This window comes from Theropithecus gelada, chromosome 15 (genome assembly GCF_003255815.1).
Source record: "Theropithecus gelada isolate Dixy chromosome 15, Tgel_1.0, whole genome shotgun sequence".
Classification (NCBI taxonomy): domain Eukaryota; kingdom Metazoa; phylum Chordata; class Mammalia; order Primates; family Cercopithecidae; genus Theropithecus; species Theropithecus gelada.
Genome location: NC_037683.1, coordinates 73,267,393 through 73,287,738, shown reverse-complemented (window position 1 = coordinate 73,287,738; position 20,346 = coordinate 73,267,393). Strand labels below are relative to the sequence as shown.

Sequence of the window (20,346 nt, the reverse complement as noted above, 5' to 3'; positions counted from 1 at the left end):
AGCCTGTTATTACACTTAAGTTAATAACAGTTCATGAGAAATAGAGGATGGATATACCTACAAATCCCTAAATAACCACATTCCAGTGAAAATGTATAAGCATACCATAGGAAAGAGATGCCATCATAATTAACTTACAGACTCTGCATGTTCCATTACTGCTAACACAAAGAAGACATATTCTTGACCACTTTGGAGTTGCTTGTTTGTAAATCCACCATAATGCTTGTCATCCCCCAGGGTGAACTCAGTGGGAAGGACATCAAAGTGAGCGGCTATATATGGCTTTAATTCAACTTCTCTCCCATAACGGATGCTTCTGCGCTTCCTAGATATCTCCTTAAGCAGCTTAAGGAAAAAAGGGAGAAACAGAAAAAGAACTGTAAATAATAACCCAACTTATTGATAATTTAATGAGAGAAATTAATTCAGCACTGGGAACAACTCAAATGCAATTTGTTCACATTTCATATAGCACATCAGCGTCACTAAATCTCAGTTCTCTCAATATTTCAAATGCTTCTCTTCCTGTTAAGGTAAGATACTGGACTGCTATTATAAGGTCTAGGCTATAAACACGGGGCAATTAGATCCTTTACTGTAGCTCATTTCATTTCCTACACTAATGAAATTCTCTCGAAGGGCAATAGTGCATCATAACTTGTCTAAGGAAAAAAGTCAGCTTGATTCATAAAAGCCTTGCCTTGTAGGAGATTTATTAAACAAGTAGTAACCTCAGACAAAGACATCTAAATCTTTAAATATAGCCGCATTTTAGAAGAGGTTAGTGCCAGTTTAGATTGCTTTTAGTAATTAGATAATTCATATGACACAAATTCCCTCAAATCAGCAGAAGCAGAATCCAACAAACAATTTTTAATATACACATATTAAATAGACATTGTTACTCATTTACCAATTTCTGGCTTGACTTAGCTCCCTGGTTAGGCAATTGGAGTGCACTTCCTTATACTTGATCATGGAGTCAACTTTTTCTAGAATCGACCTTTCTTGGGAGTGTGTATATCTTGTCAGATAATATAGGCAAGGTAGATGAAAATTAATTTTAGTACTACCTTGAAGAAAACACACATGCACATGTATATACAGATCCTTCATGTATTTCTAAAGAAAAGAGGTAGAATTTATTTTTGGATAATCTATTGTTTTTCACTGACTCCTTTATTACAAGAAAATCATACTAACAGTGGTTATGAACACTGATTTCAAAGTTACCTTGACATCCAATTAAAATTGGTATTTCACAGGGCTTAACAAAGGAAAGATCTATATTAGTCTGGGATGCCTGTTGATGTAAGCAGCAATCTTTTTGCCAGTTTCTCGGAAATAATTTTTTATTTTATTTATTTTAGTATCTATGTATTAAATAGAAAAGTCTACATATTTGAGGACGAACTGGAAAATGGAATGAACCCTGTCTTCATCTTGATAAACAAAATTAAGATACTGATGGAAACGGTGCAGCAAAACTAACTACTATTCCTGTTTTTGTAAATAGAAATGATCTAGTGAAAGCCAAAGTAGTGATCTCTACTTAGTAGAATGAGAGCCTGGCATGATCAAGGCTAAGCTTCTGTGATAAAATGGCTTCAGACTGTTTATAGGATAAACACTGAATCCTTCTGTTAGGAATCTGATGGTACGTTACAGTCCCTTCTACACTGGGAGTAGTAAATGTGTTCAGCTGGTTCAAAATTGTATCCTAAAAATGTTAAAAAACGGTCTTTCAGTTATAGGAAAATTTTTGCCGACATTATTTTTCAATAATATTTAATTTATAACGTGCTAAAATTTTCTGTTAATTTGAGTTTACTGATGCAATTAAAATTACATGAAATGTGAGCTGTTTTCGGAAAACCACGGTAGATTGAACATCACTTGATTAGCAAATTTGGACCATCCCATAATAAATTCAGTTATGCTGATCAATTATGCACCAACTGGCCAGTAAAAACACAAGGCCAGAAAGTTAGCACTGTCTTTCAATCTTGTTGTCAAATTTAGCTTTACTTATAATAAGGATAATTATAACAATAACAGTTTTCATTTATTAAGCAATTACTGAGTGCCAGACACTGTTCTAGGGATCCTAAACATGCATCAGCTCCAATTTACTCCTCATAATAACCCTATAAGCATGGCTACTATAATCCTCATTTTATAAATGAAGAAACTGGGGCACAATAGAAAGTCTCAATATATAATTAGACTCAATTAGTGAAATAAAATGAAATTCCATGCTAGAGATTTTTTCAACGATAATTTAATTTACTTAATTATTATACAATATCATAAGGAAATATAATGTTTAAGTTCTGATACTCTAAATTGTTCTAACTCTGTGTATTTATACATATAATTTTTATGTATCTGCTTATATCAAGATAGATGATTGTGTTATTTCTTTTTTCTTGATTCTTTTCATATGCTAATTTAAAAAAATCTGATGCCAAATATTTAATGCAATATTATAATTGAAGTGTCATTACACAGGTTATTATTGATATGTAGTAAAGGATAGTAGCCTATTACACCAAGAAGGAAAATGCACTGCAGATGTGCCAAACAGGTTTTTAAAGTTGGGTAATCAAAAACATTTATCACCAGTTGTTTATGTGACTGCGTCCCCTCTTCTACTTCACTGATCAAACCCTACCTTGATTTTATTCATATTGCAGATGCAGTTAATAGTCATAATTCATCCATATCATTGTCATTCCCACAATCACTTTCTGCTAGGATTTCTTTAGAAGACTTATAGGAAGTAATTCAGAATAAAATATTTGAGCTTTTGGGTATTCTTAGATCCAGTGCCGTCATTCATTAAAGTCAAACCTGGAACATCACTCTGCCCCTTTAGGTTGCTCTAATCTCTGTAGGGTGCCCCTCCTATGTCACAGGTCAAATGGTTCAAATGGGCTCAGATGACACCAAAGTTAGCCAGCATGTTACAGTTACAACCACAAATGACCACATTATTTTACGACAAGCCTTTGAAGTACAATGCAATGAAAAACTCATGATATATTACATGACCTGCTCTGAATTAAATATCACTAACATTTTGGGAGTCATTCTGCTCCAAATTCATTTTGACTATCAATGTCTGCTCTGCCCAGTTTGACCTTGACAATAGGAGTTTCAGTTTATAAATTTATCATGTGGAGAGCATCCCCGTAACAAAGGATAAATGAACTCAGAAGATAATTTTGAGAGTAATACTGTTTGGAAAGCCTCTTTCAATTTTTTATGGGCCTAGGTATGAGGCATATGTGTGGAAATTCCCTTAGGCCACTATTCTATTCAATGATATGGTTCCAACAATTTGAATTATAGGCCTTTCTGAAAAATTACTTGATCAAATACATTTAAGAGAGGAACACTGCTTTGTCAAACCTGGCAGTACCAAGTTATAGATAAAATTACTACAATGCTTTTATTATCCATGGTAGAAAAAAAAAAAGCAGCAAAAAACTGTCTGTAGGGATCAAAAACTGGATGAGTAAGCATAAAGTGAGGCCATAGCCTACTTTCATTTGTTCCCCTCCACAATGGTTACAAGATTATTGAGGTAATTCCAGAAGATATATCAAGGACTTTACTTATCAGAAATAATTTTCATTTTCCAGTCAATGCATATCTTATTTCTTCCACCATTAATTCTACAATGTGGTCTCAATTATATCAGTAAGAAAAGTGGGAAACAACCCATCCCAACCCCAAAATTTTGAATTAATAAAATGTTCTTTATCAAACTATTATACAGATTAATGCACCACAACTTGGATGATTAAAATGACCCTTTGTTATGGGAATCAGCAGCAGAGACCCATAGAATTTAATTGCAAGAAAGTTCAAAGTCATATAGCCCTATACTTTAATCCATTAGTGTTGCTGTGCATTTTGGAGGTTAAAATGTGGCTATAAAAGAGAACCACTTTCTATTACTTACTACCAAATGGTTTTACTTCTAAGGAAAGCTTATTATTTAAAAGTATCTGATGTCATTTTGGCTTGGCTCTCAATGTCTTAAAAACTTTTTTTTAATAGGTAGAACAATTCATAGATCTACAAGTTGCCTTTGCACTTTAAATCCCATTCCAACTTAAACGGAATGATGACACTTCTGTAATTCAGCTGAGAACCAATTAAAATAGTAAAGAATGTATCAAGATTAACTGATTAGTCAGTTGCAAGTAAAATCATGTTTGGCTTCAAAATGCTTAGAAAAGACCAGCTGATCATTCTGCATTTTCAGTTAAAGGATTACTATTTTCTCAATATCGCAGAATAATGATTTTGTTCCTTTACCATCAACACAAAACAATTAAATTAATAACATATCTAAATTACTTGATGACATTATTGAAATAATGTCTCATTTTACACAGCCCCAATGCTCATCTAATCACTAGTGACAGAAAAGCATAGGCCTAACCTTGAACTCATCTCCTCATCTGAACTTGATCAAATTTAATTCAGATAAATGAAGCCAGTGATAACATAAATTCCACTTCTAGAGATGACATATGTCTGCCAAAGAAAGCTAACAACCTTTCTGGTCAGATCACAGTCTCCTTTGTACAGACATAGATATGAAATAAACATCACCTCTCTGTAATGTAGATAGGGAATTTATTTTTTTCCTTGCTCTGTTTGTACTAATTTGAGGTAGAAGAGATACCTAGAAATAAAAGGTTGTACTACAAGATGTGGCCTATGCTATAAATAAACCCAATAAATTAAAATCTCATGTTTTCCAAATGGGGGCGTTATGGTTATTTGCCTTATGAACTGATTGAAAACAGCATCATGTTAAAATAACAAAGGCTCTTTCGTATTTTAAAATGTGAATTCTACTCATTAACTTGCTGTGGTCCTCTGGGCATCTGGTTCAACACTTCTGGATCATATTTTCTTATCTAAATAGAAGTATGTAATAATTATGCCTTGTTCTTCATGTTATGCATTACCTTTCAAAAATGTCCTTACACAAGAAGAGTACCAATTATAACGCACCTGCTGTTGCAAGATTTTGGAAATCCACATTATATGTTTAGTATTTGTTGTTTCTTGTTCTATATATGTTGCTTTGCTCACAATTTTGTGATTTGTTTTGTTTTCTCTATTGTTAAATACATTTTTGACCCTGAAAACCTACAGAATATAGAATAAGGCAAACACTTGGTAATCAACAGAATTCTGCAAGGAACTGGTCAAGACCATATATAGTAGGTCAGATGAACTCTGCTGCAAATTGCAATTTGGTGTTCGTAACAGCCTCAGCAACTGTTGCACTAATGAAGGGGACCTTGGGATTTATATCAATGGTGATTAAGTCTTTGCTGACAATTCACTTCACCTTCCACACCTCTGCATCATGTTTTACAAGGGGCAAGGGGCAAAATATTAAGGCCAACAAATATTAGACAGGTTGTAAGCTTTATTGCAGCTTAATGTTTTTTAATTAAAGCCAAAGGATCTTTGTTGGGATCCCCAGGGGTTAGCATGCCCACAATACTGAACCATCCAAACAGCTAGGTATGGAGAAGCCAGCACCAAGATTAGATCCTGAAAGGCCTCAAAGGGAGGGGGTGGATATGCAGAAAATTAAATAACTAAAGAAAGACATAGCCAACAATAACATAGTTACCTCATCTAATTCCATTTCATCTGGACTCTCCCATGGCTTGATAAATTTCCCACGAGATTTCTTCAAAGGCACGATTATTATGTAGTAACCTCTGCACAAGAATGAATAGATAAAAGTTAGGTTAGTTCAAAAGAGGAAAACGTGGATATACCCTTAAATCTTCCACAGAACAGTGAGGCTGAAGGCAAATTATGGATATGGGGTGACTTGTCCATTTTTTACATCAATGACAAATAACCACCTGTTTGTTCAATTTTAAAAACAACATGGGAAGACGTTTATGTGTGATTGCAATGATCTTGTATGGTAATATCATCATGGTTGACTGCTCTTTATTAGGTATCATAAACAGAGAAGGCACAGTTTGTTAGGGCCCTGGTGCTGGACACATACAAAGCTGGAATATTGCAATCTACCACCATGAGCTGCTGAACCAAATATTTTCTATGACATTAATTTATAAGAAGATGTTTTTAAAAGGGGGGTGTATAAGAAAAATTCTACTCCTAGCTCACATAAATACCTATTAGTACTGTTGTTTATACAAACCTAAAATGCTTCTTTATTTGAATTAAAATTTTTTAAGTAACAAAAATTAGGTATAATTGCATAGAGTAAGACATTAAAAATTCCCTTCTTTTTCTACCCATCAAACTGCAAACCTCAAGGTAAGTACCTCAGAAAACTGGAGAAAATCACAACTTAAGGGCCTTCGAAATAGCTATCAATATAATGACATCTATACGAAAAGACAAAAGTAACTGAATCCTTACACTGAGAATGGTCAACTAAAATTTAAGGAATGTATAAAGGCACCCATCCACAAATAGGTATGGGTTATTTGCAAAGCTGTTCTGTCACTTCAGTATAGAATATACTCTGCTTTCATATTGCTGTTTAGGGATTCTGCTCATACTGATCTTTAGTAGTAACTATACAAGGACTTTGAACATATTGTATAATAATAACATATTAATCACTTCCTACTTCTCAGGTACTATATTAAATGCATAATCTGGTTTTGTCCTCCTATAGAGAAATTCTTTAGCAAAGCCTAGGTATAGCCTATAAAGCTACAAGGATTGGTCACAGGCAAAAAAGACAGATCTGTAGCAATTAAATAATTGCCAAATTAAAACAGATAGTAATGGGACGCAAAGCTACATTTATCTTAATGGTGGCAGCGATCTGTTTCTTTTCCTTATTTACTCTATGTATCATAATGTATTTTCTAAGGACTCCATACACTTCATGGAGATTTACTGTGAAAATGAACACACACACGGACTCAAACATATCCACATACCTTTAAAAGAGGAGGCCACCACACAGGACAAAGAAACAAGAGGAAGGACACTCCCAACCCTATGTCACACTGAATCAGAGACCAGTCACAGAGACCACAGAGGCCAGGAAGGCCTCTTTCTACTCATCTCAAAGCAAAACCTGTAACAAATTCAGCAAACTCTCTGTGATTAAAAACTCTGTTTCCATTAAGGGTCTAGAGCAGAGCTGTCCAGTACGGTATCCACTGGCCCCTGGGGGCCATCAAGCATTGCCAATGTGACTAGCCCAAACTGAGACCCTCTGCAAATGTAAAAGATACATTGCATTTCAAAGACGTAGCATTAAAAGAAAGTGTGAAGTATCTCAGTAATAATTTTTAAACTAATGATGACATGATAAAATAATAATCTGGATATATTAGGTTAAATAAATTATTAAAATTAATTTCACCCACTTTTTATTTTTTCACTGTTGCTACTAGAAAACTTAAAATGTCACACGTGGCTTTCATTATATTTGTTGGACGGCACTGCTCTAGAGCGTTCTAGAGAAGAATATGGCACTTGGAGATATGTCTGGCTGAGAGTTTGGGTTGATCTTGGGCTTAGACCCAAGAATCTCAGTTATACATTCTGAAATATGTGAGTAAAAAATACCAGGCTGTGATATGGGGGAAAAATACACCGAATGTGCTCAGCACAGTGTGTATATAGCAGTAAATAGATGCCAGCTGCTACTGGCTAGTATGAACATCACAGTTGGAGAGATGCATCTGAACTATCTTGTTCAGTAAGACTTCATGAAATTCCGTGAGCTGCAGGTTAAAGAACTTGTCAAACTTCTTTTCCCCCTAATCGAGAATTCAAGTCAAACCAGACAAGTACACCACAATCCTTTCTCCATGGTGCCCTGAGCAACTAATCAACAGATACACAGGATTATACCACCTAGCCATTCATTTTCTTTACTACAAATAATCATATTGATCAAGGAGGATGAGGAGAAGGCAGAGTTGGAGTGTGTGACAGAGACCAATATCTTTTATTTTATGATCCAGAGTAAGCTTCCCCCCTTCCTGTCCTCCCACTACCTGACGGATTTGCCAAACAAGTCCATCATGTTAAATGAGTATGGAGGAGAATGACACAGCTGCAACTGAGCGTACAAAATCACACTGCAGATGTGCTTGATAAACACACTTGTCAAGGAACCTCTTGCTTTTCACTACCAACTGCTTGAAGTCAGAAGAGCTCTACACATAAACCAAAGATATTGCATATTATCAGAGCGCTACCATTGTCCTCCTTCAGAATCCTGTAAATCAAGGTTAAGCTGATGAGTTTCATTAATTTTTTTCTTCTGCTTTCATACTTTGATTTGCCATTCTTGCACATGAAAAAAAAATCCATTCTTTCTTCGGCACCACTCCCCAACTACTCATTTTACTTGTGGCTGGGATAAGAATTGAACAGCCTCCCCCACAGCAATTAATTAACGGTACGGCCAGATATCCCTAACCTTTTTTCTCCAGTGATCTCTAAAGCATTCATCTAGGGCAAAGTGAAGCTTGCTTCAAAGCAGCTCTCGCACATTGAAAGAAATAGGGCAGGGGCAATTTGAAATTCTGTATTATACAAAGCTTCGCCTCAGTCTAAATCCACACATTTCAACTGTGCTCGCTGCAACTATGGCTTTGTAAACATCAACTTCCTTGCGTTACCTGCAACCTGTCTCTCCCCTGAGGGTCCTGCTTCCTTTGCAGCTTTCTCATATGGCAGCTGTGGATTTATCCCTCCTCCCCTACCCATGAACCTCAGAGTCAGGGTTTGGGATTTCTTTCCTGGCTTCCCATAGCTTCCTGCAGGTATTTTTCTTCCACCTTCTTGCTTTGGTAGTAACAAACCCCTTCTTTTTTGAAGTTCATGCAATCCAGCTATATTATGATCTTCTCTGGCTGAGTTTTGCCATCTAGTACCTCCCCCAGCATCTCCTTTCTCTCAGGGAAGATTCTTTTGCAGGGTTCACGGCCTTCTTTTTTCTCCAAACTCTGCCATCATCCTGGGTGATTTCAACCCTCATAGGTCTGGCCCATGTGCCACTGAAGCTCTCAGATTCTTCAATTCTCCCTTTCCAAAGCCCGTCTCCTCCACCCTACCTTAGCTGAAATCTATGCTTGCCATTCTCTCTGCCAGAATCCAGGGAGCTGAACACAACTTGAGAAATAAAGCACAGGGCAGAATAATGCCATAAATTGAGAATCAGCAAAGCCAGTTAGGCCTTCAACACAGCCTGGCAATCTTACCACTACCTAGTTTCCCAATAACTTCTCCAATTTCCTAGTCCTTCCATTTTCCACAGTAACGTTCTCACTTTCTCCACTACTTTGAAACCGTGGACGTTCAAACCTCCCCATTAGAAGATGGCCTCATCTCTTATGTACAGAGAAAATGCAAAGATTCAGACAATTATTCCCTCATGATCTGTCACCAAACTACAAGCCTATCTAGATCTGTAAACAAACCATAAATTTTCTTTTGGTAAAGTAGAAGGGCTGGCCCTACTTTTGAAGGCCATTAACTATCTCTTGAATTGTTTTCCATCTTCTCACTTTCTTAGGAAGTTTACCATACATTGTACTCCTTCTCTCTCATATAGCTCAACTTCTCCTTCCTCATTTGATCCCATCCTTTAGCTTTCAACCATGTATAAATATGTGCAATACAGAGAACAAAACAAACCACATCCCACTCTAGTCACCTCTCTCTCTCCCACCCCTGACTGCCAAAATTCTGCAAATAGCTGTGTGTTCCTGCTGCTCCCACTGCCTCCCTTTCGCCTCACTTCCCGGCTGACTAGGCTTTAGCGCCTGCCTCCTCACTCCACCTCACTGCCATTGCCAGGGTGCTCAGTCATCTCCAGAGTGTTATATCAAAAGAGTAGTTTTTGATACTTTTCTGTCCTTCTTGACCTCTTAGCAAACGTTTTAAGATGTTAACACTCTCGATGAAACATTCTGAGCCCTTTCTCTGTGATATTCTTCTGTTATTTCTATGTATACCTCTTTCCACACTAACCTTATTTCCGTAGCAGAATTTATCATCTGTGGCCCAGCCACAATGGTGACATTCCTCAAGGTTCTGGCCAAGAACTTCTATCCAGACCCTATTTTCATCCTAGATCTCATTCCAGCTCAGGGCATCATTTCTTAGCTATATGCAAATGATTTCCAGATTCATATCTTTAGCCAAGAATGTTCTTCTGAATTCCACTGGTTTATCTGACTTTAACTTAATGTCTCCATTTGAAGTTCAAAAGCACCCAAAATTTACTGTGGTTAAAATAAAATAATATGCCTTGCAAAATAAATCCTCCCTAATATTGCATTACAATCCATTTCAGTGCACAAGCCAGAAACCTAGGTGTTATCATTGACAATCTGCCTTTATTCTCTTCCTGTGTCATACTCAATCTATTGCCAAGTTCTATCACTTCCAAACCCTATCTCCAGTGCATGTGCTTCTCTCCATCTCTACTGCCACTCTTCTGGCCTCATTCCATGTCGTATGCCCAGACTGTGATCTTACTCTCTCAACTCTCTCTATTGACTTTAGCCCCTTCTAGTGCAGTCTCTGAAATTTTCAATTCACAGTACAAAATTTGTTGTGCCATTTCCACTTTTTAAAACATTTCAATGGATCCTCATTTCTCTTAGGATAAAGACTAAAAGGTATCAGAAGGCCAGCAGGATATTGCCTGAATCCCTCTGACTGTGCCCTCTCAGCTATATATAGCTCGATAGGCTTTCAGTTTCTTGCATTTACCTTAGTCCAGCGGTTCCTAACCATTTTGGCACCAAGGACTGGTTTTATGGAAGAAAATTTTTCCATGGACAGGGCGGAGGTTGGGGGGATGGTTTCAAGATGAAACTGTACTACCTCAGATCATCAGGCATTAGATTCTCATAAACAGCCAGCAACCTAAATCCCTCATATGTGCAGTTCACAATAGGGTTCATGTTCCTGAGAGATTCTAATGGCACCACTGATCTGACAGGAGGCGGGGCTCGCTCCAGTGGTAATGCTCCCTCCCCACTGCTTATCTCCTGCTCTGTGGTCAGGTACCTAACAAGGTTAGGAACTGGTACTTGTCCATGGCCCAGGGGTTGAAGATCCTTGCCTTAGTCCATTCTGTCATTAAACCATTGATCATTCTGTTCCACCTGCCTAGAACTTTGTCACTTCCACCTAGTTAACTATTCTTTTTCCTTAAATATCTATTAACCGATTATTTTCTAAGCGAAATCTTCCCTGATTTTTATTTACACCAATTACCCCCATTATATGGTCTCTGTGGACAATTTTTAATCTATAAATTTTCTTATACAACAAATTTATATATTTATAAGCACATTACTAAAGCAGACATACATATAATACCCCCCAAATTTGCTTAACGTTGCCATTTTATCATGGAATTATTCTTCCACTGCAAAGAAAGTGGGTACAATAGGTGGCTCTCAGGAATTAACATCTCTCCTAAGTCAGGCAGTCAAAAATATTTGGCAGTTCTTCTCCATCAGAATGTTCAACTCTCAGTCTCTTCAAGCTTTTTCTCCTTTCTTCAAATCAGCAGTGGCATGCCCAAATAGAGTTTCTAGAAAATATAACTGCTTATTGCAAACATTCTTTTCTTTACTGGCCTACTCGTGACCCTTGTTCTAATCTCACAGGACATTAAGGAAGATAAAATGATTCAGATATGAGAAGTGAAATGGGTAGCTAATATGTGCCCTATAAATTCGTATCAACCAAATCATATGAGCTGAAAGAACTTGCTTGAAATGAAAAAAAAAAAAAAAAAAAAAAAAAAAAAAGAAAGAAATTGCTTTTGGAGCTAGCTTTATTTTTGGGTAAAATTAAACTCAACATTCTGCTTTGCCTGTCTGCCTCAAGCCTGGAGTTTAGACTCAAAACAGCTTTTCAACATAGACTTTAACTATTAAAGTAATAGAAAAATAAATAACTTCAGAATCAATATATCTGGAAAGCCCTTGACTACTTATAAAGTAAGCTGTGTTTTCCCAGTCTATTAGATTTAATTAGATAAGTTAAATCTAACCTTCAGAGTTTTAATTATATTAAGTAAAGTTTTACTAATTTCATTTAACATGTTATCATCAAGGGGCTCAGTTCCCCATAATTATATGGGAAGGCAAGCTCTGGTCTTTGTGGCAGTCCCACGTCGAATTCAGTCAGGCTTTTTGTATTAGTCTGTATTAGCATTCTCAAACATGTTAATTAACTGGGAGGTGAAAAATCCATCTAGGAGTTTAATGATGAATGTCATTCCTTGCATAAGCCTCCTGCTTTACCTCTCCTTAAATTCTCATGGTAACCCACTGACTATTGCTTCATGACACTAAACACACACTTCCGTGATCTGTACCCAAGCATATATGCCTGGTCACTCCTAGTTCTCAGGTTTCTCTGGGGCAGTCCTGTTTATGTCTACTTCTTTTGGAGTTTTAATAAGTTATCAATTGACCTAGAAAAAAAAAAGTTCTATTTTGACCAATAAACTTAGGGTCACAGAGGCAGGGCCTGTGGTTCAGAATGTGGGCTCTGGAGTCAGGCTGCCTGAATTCAAGTCTTTCCTCTCTGGTTTTGTGTTGTGGGCTGGGGCAAGTCAGTCTATATTGTGTGTTCCTCGGCTATAAAATGAGGGGCACCCTTCCTGTGACGATTACATCAGTTAATGTGTGTAACGTCCTTTGCATGGCACCTAGTTTGCCCTCTGTTCCTATTAACTACTACCAGTATCAGCTGTATGATCTTGGCCAGGACACTTAGTACCATTGGGCCTCATTTTACTCATATGTAAATTAGAGGAAGAATACCTACCTCACAGGCTTATTGTGAGTCTTAAATGAAACCTAATATCCTCAGTAAATTGCAAAGTACTATACAAATTTAAGCCTTTACTACTTTAACTCACAAACACATGATTAATTACTCTTCATTAAGCTGCTAATAGTGGAACACAAATCTTATGAAGCAACACTGTAAGCCATGCTTCCATAAAAATCTTCTTGTATAAAAGAAAAAGTTGAGAACAAATTAGTAAGACCAAAGAAATTTAAAATTTCATAAAATACCCTTATTCTTCATTTCCACTTTTTATAAACATAAAATGGTTGTTATAAAATTAATTTACACTGAGTACCTTCTGGTAGTTTTTTCTCTTAGGATAATCTATGTTGTGCATTTTTTTAAATACCCAGGGTAAAATTCTGCTCTATGAAGTCACAGAAGTTCCCTATGTCATTACAACTTGCTTCTGATCTGCTAGATCTGACTGGCATTCTGCTCCCCAAATCTATTTAAATAGAAGGTTTAAGCACCACAGAATTCCTGATACCAGAACTTGCAGCATCCTTAAGGATGTTACAAAAGAAATTTAGCCTTTCTGTGAGGGAACTCTCCTAATTTGGCACACAAAAAATATAAAAACCAAGTATGAAAGTAAAGAGATATTAAATTAATTAGAAATCATTGAACACTTTTGTTTTTAGGTGGTGAGGAGTTAAGGAGTAGGGGCCAAGATCTCCTGATTAACTTGGCCAGAAATGAAAGCACGGTTTCTGTTGGTCAACAAAACAGGTGTCAACAAAACTGCATTTTGCTTGAAAACAAATAGGAAGCATTTTTCTGGATAGCTTTCATCTAAATAAAAGTTAGCAACCTGCCCACAGTTCTGGAATGAGTTCTGTTTCTTCCTCACATTTTTCTCACAGAATACTGAATAAAAAGCTACAACCTTTCCTAATTTCTAAACTTGCCAACCACTGCAAGTGACACAACCCGGCACGGAGCTTCTTGTAATACCTGACCGCGCTACATTAACCAATCTAGAAAACAGGAACAGTAACCTTACAATATTATCCCTTTAAGAATTCTACTAAATAGAAATCATCTAAGGCTTTTCACTAAAAGATTTGCTTTTCATTTTCCATTTATTTGATACTTTTCCCACTCAAGTACTTTCCTGGTTTAGTCTTTCACTCATTTCTTCCCCTAAGTGGCTGTAATATATTTCTGAGAATCTTTAATTCATTTCTAGAAAACAAAAAATGTCCATAATAGTTTGCTTTCTTTTTCTGTTTCATAATGGTCTCATTTCTGTGATGTCAAAGTTACCTTTTTCCTGACTCCCATTTCAAATATAGAAGGGGAAAGTGCATAAATAAAACAAACAAACAAAAAAAACTGAACAAGCTAAAAAAGAAAAAAAATCTGACAAAGGTAGAAAACATTCTGCAATATTCGCAACTCCTTCAGAAACTGGAAAATGAAACTAAAGTTTGCCACCAATGGGCTAAAAGTGCCAATTTCCAGTAATAGCTAACACATTTTCTCAAGACAATTTGGTGAACAGCCTCTTAAAGGTCATTTTTTATATAAATAAAAGAAAGTATTGAAAACTAAATTAATAGTAAATGCTGAAGAATATACTATACTATTTTCCTCTCTCAACTGCTCTTATCTTGAAGAGACATGCATGATTTTTAATGGAATGAATTTATAGTCTATCTTTTCCCTGTTCTTTCATTATTTGTAACTTTTTCACCTTTATTAAATCTTTCTTATGCTATCAGACTCAGATTAGATATGATCACCTTCAGGAGGCCTCCCCTGACACCCAAGTTGGGCTAAAACTTGATATTTGTGTTTCCACAACACCTGGCAGTACTCACCCTATTATATTCACATTATCTAGTTTCTGAATCTATTCTCTTACTATCAGGTAGGACTTAATCTCAGTCATTTCTCTATTCCCAAAAATAGCACTGACAAAATAGTGTGTATAGAATATATATTTGTTGGATGCCAGCAGGAAAGTCTTAAGAGGCAGACAAGTACAATGTGGCCAAATAACAATTGCTAGTCTTTCTCTTGCCTCTGCACCATCAAAGACGCTCTATCCTCTGAGTGAACGGCTGTCTTTCTACTCCTACTCCCATGGCCCAGCTAACTTCCTGTCACTTTTTAAGCCTCAGCTTAAAAAGCCTCAGTTGTCACTTTCTCTAGGATTGCTGAACTAATAAGCCGGAGTTAGGAGCCTCATCTACAGCCTCCCTTATCTATCTAATTTTCTCTATTATAGGACTCTGCTTCAGTGAACTCTTTGCTTGTCCAAATTTTCCAATCAACTATGTTGTATGAGAACAGTGAGAAAGAACACACCGTCACTACTGAATCCCTGAAACATTAACATTGACTGCTACTAGGGTGGGTGATCAAGAATTAACTGATATTTCTATGGACTTGATGGTTTTATAGGTAAATACTTATCCCCAAACTCATTGAGTTGTACACATTAAATATGTACAGCTTCTTACATATCAATTATATTTCAATAAAGTGGTTTTAAAAATTCATAAATATCCTTTATCTGTCAAGATCAATTAATAAACATTCAGAATGAATACACAAATCGATGAATATAATCCCACTGTCATACTGAAATTTGTTGGGATAAAAATTACGCAAATACTCAATTCTCATTTTCAGATTTCTGGATTATAGAAAAAGAAGGGCCGGGCGCCGTGGCTCATGCCTGTAATCCCAGCACTTTGGGAGGCTGAGGTGGGTGGATCATGAGGTCAGGAGATCAAGACCAACCTGGCTAACATGGTGAAATCACATTTCTACTAAAAATACAAAAAAATTAGCCAGGCATGGTGGTGGGCTCCTGTAGTTGCAGCTACTCGAGAGGCTGAGTCAGGAGAATGACATGAACCCAGGAGGCGGAGCTTGCAGTGAGCAGAGATGGGGCCACTGCACTCCAGACTGGGCGACAGAATGAGACTCCATCTCAAACAAACAAAAAAAAAACAGAAAGAAAGAAAAATAAGAGTAGACAAATGTGAAGACCTTATTTTACACTGAATTTATTTTAGGAATAATCTTTTAGAAATTCTTTTCACTGAATTTATTTTAGTAATAATCTTTTAGAAATGCTTTTCACTGATTTTAGTAATAATATTTTTGAAATTCTGTCACCTAGTTGAAATTCATCAATTATTTTATCAAATAAACAATAAGTGAAAGTTTACTCAGGAAAGGTTGTTTTAGGATGTGTATCATGTCTGAATTTATTAATTATACCTAAATTACACAAATTATACTATTTTAAAACTTCTTATTTCTTATTTTTTAATACCTGATTTTCTCAGCCATCTGCTTTAAGTTTTCTGGAGTTTGGGGAGTTTTTGACCACTTTTTGAATTTTTCTCCTTCTAGAAAATCCCTTTGCCATCCTGCTCTGGCTCAGTTCTCCTCTTAGATTTCCAATAATCCCTCCCCGTGTCCTCTACTGGCTCTCTTCTTCCTGTTAACTGAGACCTTTCTTTTAGTCTTTTGCTTCACATTTTCCCCTCATTGCTTCAATAATTCTGTCTTCTTCCATGAAACCATTGCTACTTAGTTAACAACTCCTAAATGTATATCTATAATCGATTTCTTTTTTCTTTTGAGATGGAGTATAGCTCTGTCGCCCAGGCCGAAGTGCAGTGGAACAATCTTGGCTCACTGTAACCTCCACCTCCCAGGTTCAAGCGATTCTCTTGCCTCAGCCTCCTGAGCAGCTGGGATTACAGGCGTGTGCCACCATGCCGGGCTAATTTTTGTATTTTTAGTAGAGACGGGGTTTCGCCATTTTGGTCAGGCTGGTCTCAAACTCCTGACTTTGTGATCTGCCCGCCTCAGCCTCCCAAAGTGCTGGGATTACGGGCATGAGCCACCATGCCTGGCCATCTTTAATCTTAATAACTTCTCTAAGCCCACATTTCTAACTAGGTATTTCACTGATATTTCATATTAATACACCCAACATTAAACTCATTTACTTCTGAATGTTTTTATCCTTTAGGATGACAGCATCATTCATTGTCATCCAAGCTCAGACCTCAGAGCCATATTTTACTGTCTTGATCTCATCATTAAAACAATTTATGCTGTACTACTACTCTAGTGTATCTCATGTCTGCCTCTGCATCCTATTTCCATCATCATCACCTTCCTTTAGAATCTTGTTATTTGCCTAGAGTCAACTAACTATGTGACCACCTCCCAACAATTTTCTCTACCACTATCTCTATGGTGCTCCAAGTCTATCCAACTTCCAACAATGCATGAGCTATGGATAAATGCCTCTCTGCTTGACCTTCAAACCTGGCATAGCAAGTTTCATCTAAACTTGAGGGTGTGAGATGCAAGAAATGAGAAAGGATTTATTCTTATTCCAAACAGGTAGCACAACAGATACTCAACAAATATTTCCTAAAATGGAATTTTATTATGTATTACAGAAATGGTATCATGCCACTCTCCTGTATAAAGAGCTTTAATGGTTTCCCATTGTCTAGAGGATATAGTTTTCACTTCAGGGTTTACCCTTGGCTCTTGTATGCCTCCTTTTTCCTTCTCTTGTCACTTGTGGCCAGGCACTCTGGGATCCAGCCGTATGGCACCATTGGGTGCCTTTAGTAATGGGCCTATGCACATACCACTCCCTTTGCAAATAGTCTCTCTTTTATTACTTGTATGACTCCTATTTATCCCTTAAGATTAAGGGATCAGAAACTTCCTTGACCCATTCTGAATCAGCTGCTCTTAAGATAAAGCATAATTCTGTCATTAACGCTTACTACATCTGTCTGTTTTTCTGTATCTCTCTCACGCTATGGTAAGGTCTTTGAAGTCAGGAATCCATCTTTTAATTCCCTGGGGTCCACCACAGTACTTGTAGTTCATACATTTTGGTGAAAATACTTTTTTCTTCTACTAGTTATGCAACCAACTAGCTATATGTCTTTGGACAAACTATTTAATTGACTAGATTTAATTTTCCACTTCAGGCCTATTGGCCTCTATGCTGCACTACATTCGAACCAGACCACTTGAATTTTCTAATGTTTATATTTTTTTCCAATGTCATTTTTAACTTTAACTTGTTGGAATTTTTCCTATTTGTAATACATCAGTGTCACACACCATCATCTAATTTCACCCAATGTTTTTTTCAATCTTAGAGTACTTTGTAAGACGTCTTCATAATTAGAAAAATATTTTGTCAAATATTAGAGTTAATCACCTATTTACCTTATTCCATAAACTATGACATAAAATGCTTTGCAGTAGCCAGGCGCGGTAGCTCACGCCTGTAATCCTAGCACTTTGGGAAGCCGAGGGGGGCAGATGACGAGGTCAGGAGATTGAGACCATCCTAGCTAACACAGTGAAACCCTGTCTCTACTAAAAATACAAAAAATTAGCTGGGCATGGTGGCAGGCGCCTGTAATCCCTGCTACTCGGGAGGCTGAGGCAGGGGAATCACTTGAACCCAGGAGGCGGAGCTTGCAGTGAGCTGAGATTGCACCACTGCACTCCAGCCTGGTTGACAGGGTGAGACTCTGTCTCAAAAAAAAAACCAACCAAACAAACAAACAAAAAGCTTTGTAGTAAGAATCACGTTCTATATGTTTTGTGTTTCTCCTAAAAAACACTGTCCCTGCAACACAGATTAAAAACTCAGTGTTAAATTAACAAAAATCTGTGTTACAATGAATACTAGGACATGTTGTAACAGACCTCGGATAGCAAAACTGGGAGTCTGAGCAGAAGAATCTTTCACTACATTAAGCAATATCTTCTTTTATGACCTCTGTAATTTTGAGACATAACGTTCTTATTTACCAATAATTCTTTCCTTCAGCCCTAACCCTTCAATCAACTTACTTTATATTCTCATTTGCAGGTACTTCAGGCAGTTGCACAGTAATCATGCCATCCAAGTTGGTCTTCCCAATGAAGGCAGGCTTGGTACGTAACACATCCGGAGCAGTCTTTGCTGTGACCCTGTGCTGCAGTCCACCAGCACTGTTCCCACGATTTGTCAGCACAAATGAATATGACTTCTCAGGCTTCAGGTTGACAATTAACTTCTGTGTGGCTCGGCCATCTACTTCTTCTACCATTTTCCCATCATCATAAAGAATCTAAAGAGATAAAACCAATCAAAAAAATCTGATTGTCAGAGAGGCAAAATATATTTTCTAAACCAATGTGCCCTTGCTTATGGAAAATGTCTATATAGTCAATTCTACTTTTAGGTGACTTCTAAGCCCATGAGTGGTCATAATTCTGGAGATCAAATCAATTTTCCTGTCATTTCCTACTGTGTCATGATAAAATGTTTCCAAGTCTATCAAAAATATACAAAGATATATATATATACACACACACACACACACACACACATATATTTACCAATATTAGACCTCTCAGTTGTATGTGCTCTCAATGGAATATGTGCAGAAAAGCTCTACGTTTCAATGTATTATCAATATTGCTAATTTTCTAAAGGTTTTGGTTCCTCTTTCTAAATATATTTTTACTTTCAAAAATGTTTATTTCTTATTTCATAAATATGTACTTACTAACATCTCTTAATGGCAAGTCAGAGTTTAAAATGTGCCAACAATACAGGCCAGCGAGTAAATTCAGAAACCCCCAGGGTATTTTAATATAAATAGGTAGAAACCACGTACATTTCATTCTCTGGCTGAAAAACAAAAGCACCAGCTTAGATGTAAAAAGTTCAAGTTCAAAGTAGTAGGTAACTTATAAGTGATGCCAGCCCTGGGTTTGAGCTCCTGCTCCCTCTTCAGAGTGAAAAGAACACACTTGCAAAGCACCCAACGATCTCCCATGTGAAAGTCACAAATGAGAACAGCAAGGACATGTGGCCAAAATGAAGTGGTCTGCTTGCAGTGCAAATAACTTACCCAGATAAACGGTCCCCTCTACTTTTATCTGTGATTTCTTACTAATGAGAAAACAACTTACTTTGAAAGGCATGGCAGAGTTATAATTCTCTGGAATCTCCCAAGACAGCAACACGGAAGTCTTCATTACTGCTTTGACATGAAAATTTTTTGCAAACACTGCTGGAAAAGGAAAAACAGTGTATTTAAACTATTCTTAAAACAGATGACCTGTCCTTTCCACCATGGACCACAGGGCTTATGCTAGATGCTGTCTACTTTGACCAGAGAGAGAGAAGTATGATTTTCCTACCTGTTTAGAGCATTCATTTTAATACCCCAGTCTCATAAAGATCTTTCCTTTCTCTCCAATTCAGCCAACTATATTGTGTTTTCCTTACCTGAGGACATTGGGGAGCTGTCAGCCAGACTTGCTTGACATTCTATAACTGAAATCTAAGGCATCCAAGACGTAGTAAGTTTTACATACTTTACCTTTTTGTTTTTGCTGAACCTATTAATATGAATGGGCTGATCAGTTATTATAGCTTCAAAATAC

The 20,346-nt window shown here is 36.9% G+C and overlaps 1 protein-coding gene across 1 annotated transcript in view; it reads right to left on the bottom strand.

Moving 5' to 3' along the window:
• PTPRD (protein tyrosine phosphatase, receptor type D) overlaps positions 1 to 20,346 on the bottom strand; it is a 550,091-nt gene that overhangs the window by 151,957 nt on the left and 377,788 nt on the right. The window contains exons 18-21 of the mRNA XM_025359514.1: positions 19,870 to 19,967; positions 18,760 to 19,019; positions 5,675 to 5,765; positions 139 to 348 (exon numbers count right to left, since the gene is read on the bottom strand). Coding sequence (XP_025215299.1) covers positions 139 to 348; positions 5,675 to 5,765; positions 18,760 to 19,019; positions 19,870 to 19,967 — 659 coding nt within the window. The remainder of the gene's footprint in view (positions 1 to 138; positions 349 to 5,674; positions 5,766 to 18,759; positions 19,020 to 19,869; positions 19,968 to 20,346) is intronic.